The 13,527-nt window shown below is 36.2% G+C and overlaps 1 protein-coding gene across 1 annotated transcript; it reads right to left on the bottom strand.

Annotated features, from left to right (window-relative positions):
* Positions 1-2,997: 2,997 nt before the first annotated feature.
* LOC121736521 (zinc finger protein OZF-like) lies at positions 2,998-12,256 on the bottom strand. The gene is made up of 8 exons (XM_042127767.1): positions 12,117-12,256; positions 10,531-11,176; positions 9,654-9,802; positions 8,728-8,852; positions 7,129-7,246; positions 5,923-6,041; positions 3,693-3,827; positions 2,998-3,089 (listed from the first exon to the last, which is right to left on the bottom strand). The coding sequence occupies exons 1-8, from the start codon at positions 12,228-12,230 to the stop codon at positions 2,999-3,001; spliced, it is 1,497 nt and encodes a 498-aa protein (XP_041983701.1). The 5' UTR covers positions 12,231-12,256; the 3' UTR covers position 2,998.
* Between the last annotated feature and the right edge of the window lie 1,271 nt (positions 12,257-13,527).

Below are 13,527 nucleotides of genomic sequence, written 5' to 3'. Positions count from 1 at the left end.
TTGTTTGAAGTGTTCTCTAAATTAACTTGGATTATAAATAGTAGAGTCAGGGTAGATATATATTTCAATCACATCTTTGATCTAATTACTTAGTACGAGTATGCATTAAGGGGGCGACTAACCGAAATTTTCGATTTTATAATTCATTTTTATACTTGAAAAGAAGCCCCGAATTGTTTCATTTTTTAAACATAGATACTAGATTATATTTCCGAGGACCCGACCTAGTGGTAACACGATATCTTAAAATTTTCTTGATAGAAAAGAATCACAAAGATGCATCTAATTTTCACGAATTTTTCATATAATGCCATAACCGTGTATTACACTAAGTTAATATTTTAACACATTGTATAAAATTATATCATTGAGAAACTGACATAGCGGATTTTAAAAATTTTGTATATTTATCAAGTTATTAAGAAAAAACTAACTTGGCGATGATTCCGCGTCGTCCATTTTTACCTGGCATATGAAAGACGGGCGTGAGTGTGAGGATGTTTGATTTTTTGCGTTAGTCGCCCTCTTAAACGAAAATTAGGCATCAAACGAAACATCTGTCGCTAACTAATCTTTGGTTGCGGACGGGATGTCATATCTATCAGAGGAAGCTGACTTTCCACCGATATTTTAATGAATACTATCTACTGCCTACGTAATTGTGTAACAAACAGATTAACAAAGCTTTCTTATCACAAAACTCACCCCTATCAATGATTCACGCAAAAAATTTTGACTCACAAGTTCCAGTGAATCGAAGCTCACTCGAATGCGCTTATCACGTTATCAGTTGACCGACAATTTTGCAATTGTTTCATATTGTTAAATGTTAATAACTGATGATTCGGGGATTCTATTAACTCCCCTCGAAAACAGAATATATTGTGATATTGTGTCCGTAGCAACGTAACTCTAAAACGATGATCTTTTTTTAACCCCCCCGACAAAAAAGAGGGGTGTTATAAGTTTGACGTGTCTGTCTGTCTGTTTGTCTGTGTGTGTATCTGTCCGTGGCATCGTAGCATCCAAACGAATGGACCGATTTTGATCTAGTTTTTTTTGTTTGAAAGCTGACATGATCGAGAGTGTTCTTAGCTATAATTCATCATCACCAGCCTGCTCAGTGCTGGACAATCAGGGTTTATCTGGTTCATGAAAGGCCGTTAGCAACTTGTATTCGTTTGATGGGTTTTATATTTCATTCTAGTTCGTGGCATTTGTGAATATACGTATACACATATTAATGGAAAGTTGACCTGGTGCTGCAGCATCACCTGGTAATCAGTAGGATGCAACTCCTCGCCAACTTAGAGCAGAGGTTTCGTGTTTGGGCTCATTTTAATTGCGACAACCAGTAAAAAGTAGATAGACAGTAAATATTTACATGCTGCTGCTGCAGCATCACCTGGATAAATAAATAGCCAAATGGTAGATCCGGCCCTGGTGGAGGGCAACTACCCTATTAATGTCCCTTGGCGTACTTCAACGTCACTGACAATGTGAGCAAAGTATAGTAGGTAGGTATTTCATTCCTTCCATATTTTTTTCATGTAATGAATAAAATCCCTAACGATAATATTTATTTCTTAAAGTTTAGATTAATTTACAACCAATGCCACCTTTTCTTAGACATAAGGTGAGATCTGAGACCGCAATATGCAAGGCGACACACAGCTGCAGCGCAGCGACGGGACCATAAAGTTAATATACCTAGCGGAATAGAGAAACAAAGGCCGCACAGTGTCACTATCAGTAACACTGCGCGGTAAAAAGAGACGTGTGATACACATTTTTGACGTTCAGTCGGCACGTGTCGCACGTTGACAATTTAATCTCATAGAATTTAGAAATCATATTCAATCATGCTTGTGTAAGTGTATACGTACACACATTTTTACACACAGATGAAACTAATTTCGGTTTCGTTTGACAGCTCGAGATTGTTGCTCTATTCCGCTAGGTATATTAACTTTATGGACGGGACACGGCACGGCCAAATATTGTTTGTATGAAATCGAGCCGCACGCGGCATTGAGCTACGCAACATAAAACGTCAGTGCTAGAGAACGTAAATTGTCGCGTCGCCCCGCTTGTTTTTTGACAAATATAATTCTCTGAGATAACCCAGACGTCAATACCAGTCAGCGTTAGCACTCTCCATTGGCTATTGAAACCACATATGACGTAAAATAGGATCAATGAAATATGATAATGTAATATGCAGATATGAGCAAATGATCATATATATTGGATCCTATATAATATGATCATAGAAATGATCCAATATAAATGATAATGTAATAACCCCCGAAGCTCGCCAGAACTAACAAAATCAAGCGCCCCCGCCTCTCCGTCCGCGTCCCACCGCTCATATACCTAAGACGCGGCCAACTATAGTTTGTGCGTTTTATGATGATATGCGTGACACATTATAATTGACAATAGTAGGGAAGTTACCTAACAAAAATTAATCGATAGTTTAAAAAATATCGAATCACTTCGTAAAGGAATTGCAATCGAAATTATCGATTTCGTACTGACATTTCAGTGGTGCCGGCGATTTAAGATGGCCGCCCTTTTTTATCGATTTGATTTCGATTCAACATAGTCAATATCTATTGACATAAGTTCCGTTTCATGCATATGACATTTTTCAAATGTTTTCGTAACAATAATTTTATACCTACTCCTATTTCACAGTTAATATTTAAATTTTTTAAGTATTAATAAGTTAGCATCTTTTCATTTTTATTCATTTACAATTATAGGAAACATTTGTTTTTGTAGATGGAATATAATTTATCACATTTGATTTTTTTTTGTTTTCTTGTAAAAAAACCCGTAGCAAGGAACATGAAAACTGTCACCCATATCCTCTTAGAACGCACAAACTATAGTTCCACGCGCACTATAATAATATGAAGTATAAGAATTTGGGAGAATAAGGAATAGAAACTTACACAAGCAAAACGAGCATGCTTAATGATAGAGCACAGAGTCAGTTGCAAGTTTTATTGTGTTTCATAAAGTCTGTCTTGTTGTAAAAAGTCTTGGAACATTTGCCACACTTTTTTGTTAACTGGCGACATCTGTAAACAAAAAAAAACATTTTAACCGATAAATCCCCAAGCGACACCTGGCTGCCGCATAACAATTGCAAATCTATTGTGTCTGCGATGCCTACTATTGAGGTATTAATTTGCGTTTTAATTTGAAAATAATTCAAATTATGATGAATTTGGGTTGAAATTTAAAAACTTCTTCACCATTAATACAGGCATTTTCCTCGTTATTAAGGGTGGGTTGCACCAGAGGCGTGGTTAAAGTTAAAATTAGGTTATAGTTAAGGCTAATTTAACTTTAAACTTAACACAAAGACAGCAATACGATGCGTAATCTTAAAAAAAAAGATAAAGTGTGCCAAATTTCATACTCTTCCTAGTATAAAAGGGTTTAACCTTTTAATATTAAAGAGTGACCAATTTAATACTCCTGCCCCCCTAGACAAGTGGCAAAACGCTAACTCTAGCGCTAACGCTACAAAATGTATGGATTTGACATTAGTATTCGCTAGCGAAGCGATCACTTATGTCAAATCGCATACATTTTGTAGCGTTAGCGTTAGCGTTTCGCCACTTGTCTAGAGGGGCTGATAAAATGGTTTAATGTTCAGAAATGATAATATAATTTACCTTAACAGATGTCTATTGAGGCTACTTCGTTGTGTGAACCTCTTAGTACACCCGTCACATGGGTACCTTGTGTCAGTGTGACTCAACTCGTGAACCACCAAGTAACATTTCTTAGTGAATGTTTTGTCGCATGTCCTGAAAACAGATTATATTTTAACCAACTTCTAAAACGGGGATCTCTTTTCGGCTATATATTCAAACTTAAAAAAAAATTACAATGTTTTACATGTCTGTTAAATTAAAAAAGTCACTTGACAGTCGAGGACAATAATTATTAATTGTATAGCAGATAGCTAATAATTATTATTATTGTATTCATTGTTTACCACTAGAGGCGCTAAATAAAGAGCCTTCGGATCGTCTTATTATAACCAATTTCAATGCCTAAACACGATTTTGGGGCGTCGATTTTCTGAACAATATAGCCTAATTATTATTAATCGGTATTCCGTGACTACGTGGTATTTCTGCGCTCCAGCCGACCACGTCAGGCGATATTTTCCGCCTATCTTTAACGAGGCCTAGGCCTAGTCTTTAACGAGCTATCTAGACCTTAGACCGAGCTAGCTATCTAGAGGCTAGCAGATTAATTATCGTTAAGTATGAGAATGGAGTTTTGCCGGGAATGTGAAAGAGTGATGTTGTGTTTTTGTATTATTTTCCTAAAATCGTGTTAACTGGGTTTTTGATGTAACGATAACGAATATCTAATGGTTTAAAAAAATATATTTCAATTAGCCTTGGTGCGAAAAATCTAAATAATAAAATAACAAAAAAAGGATATGGGGAAACAGTTCATAGACGGCCTTAATTTTATAATAAAAAAAATCTAATGGTTACTATCTACTACTATCCTACCAATATTTTTGGTAGGATATTAACCATTAGATATTCGTTATCGTGCACAAGTGTAGGAAAGTGATGCAATATCCAGTTACGTGCTATTTTGTGTTCCCTCCAAAACTCCATCGAAAGTTTCAGTAAAGCGTCTACCACTTTACTGAATCGTCCGACTTGAATCCTTGACTGTATTGACTTCTTAGACTTTGACTAGACTTTAGACCTGACGATATAATATGAAAACGATGCTAAACACTGTACTATACTAGAACATTGTTTTCCGCCATTTACTCGACACTGGCCATGGTTTTATAGCCGAAGTGCCATAAAAAGAAAAAAAAAGTATGAGAATGTCATTACAGTTCGACAAGGCTTTAATATAACTAGAGATCACCCAATGGTCGAAATTCGACCTTAGTTTCAACTTTCGACGACATTTGGACTAAGTACTACCTATATTTTGTAAAAAATATTGACTTTATCTTTTTTTTTTTCAACTCTTGTCTCTGGGACTGGCTGATCTCAGAATTCTCAGATTGGCCGTGTATGTATTGTCTAATAATATCTAAGATTCAATAAAAAAACTATAATCCATTTTCAATTTGTCAACTTGTTGTCAGCAGACTTCAACCATAAATAAAAGAGTATACTTAATTCGAAATGACAGATTTTTGAGTGACAAGCCTATATATAGGCTTGTCACTCAAAAATCTGTCATTTCTCATGTGTGTGTGTGTGTTGTAGTGTGAGTAATGTTTTATTTGTTAAAAAATGTATGATAAAAGCATAATTTCAAAATAATATTAGTTCGATGTACTCCTTCACCATATAAACTATAACTGTGCAAATTTTCATGCACCTACGTTTCCCCATTTTTCGTAAAAAGGGTTACAAAGTTTTTCGTTCGCGTATAAATATTATGATGTGTGAATGACAGTCAATGTGCGCTGCCGGTAAAGGAGAACTGTCAAAAATTACGTTTTTGTATGATAGAAGCGTTGGTTCCTTTTCTCGCCACGTTCATAAACAGCCTTGTCGAACTCTACTACAACAATTTAGCATTTACACCGGATGAAGTCGCGCGTTTTCAGTGAATGTTCATTAACAAATGAAGTTTGACGGTTCGCGCCGTAGTCGCGCAGGTGTGCACGCCCAGTTTCGCGTTGCAGACGCTCCCGTCTCGCGTACCGCGTCCCGCGTCACAGACGCATAGGTTTGTTTGAAGCTTAAAGCTGTTCTCGACGTGTTTCTTTGTTGGTATTACTAATAAATCCATACTTACTAATATTATAAATGTCAAAGTATGTCTGTCTGTCAGTATGTCAGTATGTCCGTCGGGTGCCATCGACTAGTAGGATTATAACTCTATCACAGTATACTAGTCACTCACCCACACACATACGGCTTGGGGTTCATGTGTATACGTTTATGGCACTTTAGTTGGCGCGCGTTCTTCAGCACCTTACCGCATTCATCGCATAGTGACTCCAACGTAGAACTATCGTGTTCCTGTAAAAAACAGGTTAACAGTCAAAATGGAACTCTAGTACTGTAAGATTTACAGTAAGTAGGGTAGGCTGTTGAAATGACAGAAAAGTTTATTTTTTATGCTGTATAATAAGTACTTCAAAGTTGCGTATACGCAGCAGGGGCATACCGCCGTACGGGGCCCCTGGGAAACAAGGGCCGTGCCAGCCGGGCCAACGTGTGTTAGCAAAAATTCATAGGAACTTTGCATTTCTTTTCAAACTCACAAAATATGAGAAAACTGAAAATTACAGCTATTTTCTACGGGACCCTAAACAAATTTTATATGGGGCCCCACTATGTCACGATACGCCTCTGGTCCTCTATGGAATGTCAGCATTTGTTGCTTTGTATTGATTTGTATTATGCATTTCTGCTGAAGACCAGTACATACCCAGGTAGCACAAATGCTATGTAAGATTTGGCTTATATCGTTTTTGGTCATATTGCAGTGATGTAGCGGTGATTTACATTAGAAAGAGCCAAATAGCGCCATATTACATAGCTACTATACTTTTTCATTAAAAGCTGTGTAAAATTACGCTGTAGACGTCTATATAGCGTTTTTACACAGCTGTCATATGGAAGCTCCCAATACAGTAATTTCTAGCCAAGTAAGTTCCATCTATACAGCTTTTCGGCAATTAGAAGTTATTAATATAGCCTAGAAGCTATTAATATTTGCTGACCGCCATATAATTCACCTTTCATGACTGTTTTTCTTATGAATGCTGAGTAATTTGCTTCATAGCAACTTACTCAGCAATTTTTTGCTACCTGGGTAGTGTCTAAACATACTAGGCTGAATTACGCCGGCGTAATTTCCGCCGCAAATGTCAAACGCATACAAAACGCGACGTAATAATGTGTCACCCCTCGTATTCGGCCCGTATTTTGTATGCAATTTAAACGCGGCGTAAACGCGGCGGAATTTACGCCGGCGTAATTCAGCCTAATGTGTTTAGACCCTATTAGACCCATAGTCTTATACTAATGATTAAAAACTTTATCTTCTCCTTTATTTCTACTGATTAAATTCTTAATAACGACGAATTCTCAATAATATTACCTTTAAATGCAATGCTAGCCCATGCTTTGAACTACACGGGATAGAGCAATGTATGCAAAGATAGCGCTTCTGAGTCACTTCTTTCGGGTGCACGGTATTCCTGTGCTGTGTAAGGTACCTGAAACATAATCAAATACGGTCTACATTTTTATATAATGTAAAAATGAGGACTTAGATTGTCATAATGTCACAATAGGCTACTTGACCAAATTTTTTTCTTCATGCTAATCGCTTCTTAATCATTCATTTTCACAAAAAAACTAATATTTTAATATTTTACACAGTAGAAACCCATAAAAATGTTGATTGAAAAATATGCCTTATAAATGGCGCCGAAAACACTGTCAGTGTTACGTCATACGTTTAGTATGACGTATTCATAAAAAAATGTTATCATAAAAAAATGTTCAATAAAGAGAAGCTAAAACTCTCTTTATTGAACATTTTTTATGTGCTAAATGTACGAGTCTAAAAGTGCCCAAAAATTATAAAAGAATTAAATAGGAAATTAGAAATAATTTGTAATGTTGAAAACTTTTGGAGAAAAAGTCTACAATAAATGGAGATAATATATAAAACTAATGTTTTATTTGAATTATTCAAGAAAATATATGTAACAAATATTTCTAGGCTTATTCTTATTATTTATGCACAAATAAACTTACATATAACGAGCGCGATAAATAAAAGCTATTAAATGATGATTCGGTACTTCCGATTTGGATGTGACTGATGACGTCACATCCAAATCGGAAGTACCGAAAAAGCGTTTTCGTCAGTACAAATCCTATTTTCATAAAATCATATTTTCAAATCGACTTTATTTATCAATCATAAGCTTTTATTTGATGATAAGGGTGAAATACGGTTTCCTAGGCCAAGTTCTACTAGAAACTAGAAATATGCATTTGTTCAATGAAATTGAATATAGGTCAAGTAGCCTTTTTAGGCGAATATTCATTATATATTGGCTTCTACAAATAATAAAAACTAAGGAAATGTAACTCCGTCAAAAACATACTCCACAATACTTGTCAAAAAAGTGTACCTTAGGTACACATTTCAATACATTTGCAATATTTAGGTGACCTTGAGCGGTACTAGGCTGACGTTACATGACAGATCAAAAGGAACTAAATTTAAAACGGTGCGGTAATAGTATGGGAGTTACGATTCCTTAGTTTTTTATTATTCGTAGATTGGCTTACTAGATGTAGCACGCAACACTAAATAATAAAAAAACAATAAAAAGTATCCTATGTCCTTTCCAGGGACTCAAAGTATCTCCATACGAAACATCAAAATCAACAGACAGACACACTTTAGCATTTATAATATTAGTATGGAAGTATGAATAAGGCAAGAAAAATCAGTATAATATTATACTGATTTTTCTACAAAGAGAGAGGTTACATAGATCCATACGTTGCTCCAGCGCACAGCAGCAACGCATTCCACATCTTCGTTGTGACGACGCGCGACAACACAGTACAACACAATGACAGCATAGCGCCGTTGCTACGGCAGCACAACGAATCTGGCTTTGCTTTCATAAAACAAACTCCTATTCTGTATCAGTTAAAAAATAATTTTGTTTACCTGTCTAAAGGAAACGCCATGCCACAGAAGTTGCACACATACGGTTTGGCGCCAGTGTGTATATTTTGGTGCTGGAGATACCACGTCTTCACTTGGAACTGTTTACCGCACGTCTCGCATGTGTACTAAAAAATGGGCAAACTGTATAAAGACCGACAAGGCTTTAAAATTTAAATGAACGTGGCGAGAAAAGTAACTAACGCCGCCATCATACTGAAACGCCATTTTTGACAGTTCTTCCTTCACCTGCAGCACCCCCGCATTCATTTAAAGCGTTGTCGCACTGTAAGTCAGTGGAGGGCATCCTGTGATGGCAACTCATTGAGGCCGCCGTAATAAAAGAAGAAGAAGAAGGATCACATTTCCTTAAAACCTTTCTAATTTTACCCGTATAAGGCTAAGCCAAACAGAAGGGTGATTTTTTTGGCAGCATGTATGCATACACCCTCAAAATGGCTACACTACTGCCGGGCTAGCACGACCACCAGTAGAAATGCGAAGTATAGACAAACTGTGGAGATAAACTTAAGGTGAAGTTCCGATCTTTTTTCGTTCCTAAAAATTAAATTTAAATGCCACTTTATGACATAATATATATATATATATATATATATATATATATATATATATATATATATATATATATATATATATATATAATATAATAGTCTATCATAAAGTGGCATTTTAATTGAATGTTTGTCGGTCGCGATTAGCCGCGGTAAAGATCGGAACGGACCTTAAGTTTATGTCCACAGTTTGTCCATACTTTCGCATTTCTAATGGTGGCCGTGCTAGCCCGGCTGGTGTCAATAGCTCAGTAATGATGCCGCCGGTGACACCTAAACATTTTTTTAAAGTTTTGTATTTCTCCCACAGTCTTAAAATAGTTGAGTCTCATGTAACAGAAGAATTACAATTCTCACCTTAAATTCCTTTCTATGGCGCCTTTCATGATCCTTTACAACGTGTTTATGTACAGAACTGTAGCCACACTTGAAGGAGCACACAAATGTCTCGCCTCCATGAACCTTGGCGTGGTTCACAAACTCTATTGCTGTTCTATACGTTCTACCTGAAAATTATACAATTTACTATTAAGTTAATTTTATTATTAGCTTTAACAGTTGCCCCTCAATAATATACTTAATAGCTCCCACACCGGTTTCGGTGACGGTGGCCGGTTTCATTGAAACCAAGCCAACTACGCAGGAGTAATTTTATAGTGCCCAAGTGTGTGCGCAGTACACAAGAGCACTCTCTATTCCCTTACTCTCATAACTCAGTGGGACAGAAGACCGACACGACCGGCGAGAGATCAGGCGCAGGACCGACTTTTTACATGCTCATCCAACGCATGGATCATCTTACTTGTCAGACAATCAGGTGATCATAATATATGTAATTGATTGTACCGTTGGTTCTTGGTGGAAATGCAGGTTGAACACTAATAAAACAATATTTGCGTGCACTTTTTTCACTATATTAAGAAATTATTAACAAATTACAGGACCGGTTTCGAAATTAATCATCTTCAGGTGTACTTATGGCATCAGGTGATCAGCCTGCATTGCATCCTAACCAAACTTGGAAAAAACATGTTTCCAACGCGGGAATCGAAACCACGACCTCCGAGTCAAGAGCCGCGCTCTGAACCACTAGACCACGGAGGTGATAATGCCCCTCAATGCCTATACATTGAGGGTGTCATCCTATGATGACGCTAAGCAATGGAGCAATATAGCCTTGCTTTGAGCAGTAACATTACCAGCTCTTGAGGATCAATGAAAGTACCAAACTTACCACAAAATTTACATAAGAATGGTCTATCTTTATGAGTTGCGAAATGTCTTTTAATAAACTTTTCACTTCTGTATTCCTTACTGCACTGTTCACATTTGTAAACAATACTTCCATTTACATTAAGAATCTTATACTTTAATTGTTCTATATTTTCTGTGTCATTTGTACTATGCTTCAGTCTTTCCTCATTTTGGTAGTGATCTAAAAGGTCTAACCTGCTTGGAAACTTTTTAAAACAAGTCAAACACATATTGTTTTCCAATAAATTCAAATTACTCTGATGTAAAACCTGTGTTTCTTCAGATGAAATCTCCTCAGTGTTTAAATTATCATCAGAAACATTATCCTCATCTTTTATGTTACATTTTGTTTCCTGTAATTCTGCTTTTGTTTCTACATCTAAGACAAAATCTCTATGTTCTATATTTTCCTCATCACATGTATATATTTCTATCTGTTCATTAGAAACAGTTTTGGTATCAAACTTAACAATAGATTCACATTTGATCTCACTTATTGGATCATTTAATTTATTCTGCAAGAAAGACTCATTTTTAATTATCTTCTCTCTAAAAATAAATATTTCTTCTACTGTCTTAAAACATATATCACAGATTACGCTTGGTAAATCCGGAGTAATGTCTATCTGTAACATAAAAAAAAATTGCAATTACTTTTATAAGACAATATAATATTGTCTTATGCTAAGTACTCACATGCGGTTTTGCTCGATAGTTTTACTCCAAATCGAGTAATAATTACTGTGTGGACTGCAAAACTCAAAGCTCGAAGGCTCAAATCAAGCCTGCTCAATGGAATTAATTACATCAATTTAGATTAAATCTATCGAGCAATGCTGAATGTGTGGACGAAATCCCGAGCTGTGGTTTTTGCTCGACATCATTGCTCGATCGAGCAAAACCGTATGTGAGTACTTAGCATAACACCGGAGTCATACTGGACCAAAGTACCTGAGAACAGCTCTCAGTGAAGACAGTTATTGGACATGGAATTCGGAAAATAGTGGTGCAAATAAAATTAATGATTTAGTAGATGTTCCACAGCATGTTTTAGCAGCTCAGAATCTCCTGTAGACGACTCCAATCGGCCAGAACTCGTCTTTCTCGAAAGTCGGTAGATGATGCGACGGGACTTGGGACTCTCACCACAAAGGAGCTAAAATTCACTTTGTGGCAGGACTCCAAGCGCTCAACCCTCAAAACGAAGCGAGTCTTGTTCCTGATGTAGTCCACGACATGCTCGACCGTCGTGGACTACATTATTATGATGGGGCACCTAAGGTTCAAGCTAATCTTTCATCAAGCCCCAAGCGGCCACATTCGGCCGCGATAACAATAGATAAGCTATTGTGTCTCGTTTTTCCACGATCGAGCTTGTCGATAAGTGACACGAATTGATGTTCCGAGGGTTCTGAACCTATTTAGCTAACACATACATAAACTAGCATTATTTAAATTATTAATTGTTCCATACCTAAACTGTCCTTCCTGACCTGATTTAAACATAGTTCGGTAAAATAAATGCATGTAAAAGATGTAATATTTAAGTAAAAGGCTAAAACTTACATGATGTGACAAACAAAATGATAACTTGTTAATAATCTCACACCCTACTGTCAGCAAATGCATGGTATCTTTAGAGGAATCCGTTAAACACAATCTGCATATTAGTTGTTTCATTTTTATGAAATTTGTATTTGATAATTTTAAAGGAATATTCTAACGTTACCGTAATTTATCTGTTTACAAACAAAATATACTTTTTAAATCTTCTTCTTCTTCTTTTTTTTTTCTTCTTATAATGGCACTTCGGCTATAACCATGGCCAGTGTCGAGTATAATATTATGGCGGGAAAACAATATTCTTTAATTAATACAATTTTTTTTATATTATCGTCAGGTCAGTCAGGTCTAAAGTCTAGTCAAAATCTAAGTATAAAGTCAATTCAGTCAAGAAGTCAAGTCGGTTGATTCAGTAAAGTGGTAGACGCTTTACTGAAACTTTCGATGGAGTTTTGGAGGGAACACAAAAGAGCACGTTTCTGGTTATTACATCACTTTTCCACACTTGTGCACGATAACGAATATCTAATGGTTAATATCCTACCAATATTACACATTAAAAACCCAGATAACACAATTTTAGAAAAATAATATAAAAACACAACATCACTCTTTCACATTCTCCGCAAAACTCCTCTTCTTTTTCTTCTTTCCGGGGGTCTGCGGTAGCGGCACTTAATTGCGGCTCTTCACGATGGCCCACTACGCTGGCCTACGTATAAATTGTAAGATATGTGTGTGTGACGAAAACACAATGTATCTTACAATTGAAATACATAATTATTATATTATTAGATTGTTTAGTCTATTGCGCTTCATGCGATGTCCAAGTTGATTTATTTATTTAAAACGTAAAATATTTTTAATATTGATATGATAATAACTTACGTAATAACTTGAGACAGAAGGTCCCCTAGGTAGGGACTGAATAAATTAACCGACTTGGTATTGCATGGATCTCATAGATTTTTACGGTATAAAAACTGAGTTGCGAGACTTGGTTTTTTTACAGGATGTTTTTGATGGGATAAATTATCACTCTAAGACTAATAGAAGCGAAGAAACATGGGAAAATGTGGAAAAAACTGGGAAAATTATTTGAAGGCGCTTATCTCGCGAACTACTGGATGAATTTTTAAGTTATTTGGCACAGATGTAGAGTAGACCATGACGTGAAGGAACATAGGCAATTTTTTGTGGGAAATGTACGGTTTCCGTAAAATTTCTCATTTATGCGGGCGAAGCCGAGTGGAACGTCTAGTTAGCTAATATTTTCATGTTGACGGTTCAGTAAAAAAATATAATTGACCTATAATTGTTTTTGTTGATAAATATTGACCTCTCTCGCGCCTATGCGTGTATACATACATAATATGTAATAGAGTACAACCTTGCCTATAGATCCTTAAAGAGA

This window comes from Aricia agestis, chromosome 19 (assembly GCF_905147365.1).
Source record: "Aricia agestis chromosome 19, ilAriAges1.1, whole genome shotgun sequence".
NCBI classification, from domain to species: Eukaryota; Metazoa; Arthropoda; class Insecta; order Lepidoptera; family Lycaenidae; genus Aricia; species Aricia agestis.
The sequence above is the reverse complement of the archived record's forward strand: the minus strand, read 5'-3'. Positions and strand labels throughout refer to the sequence as shown.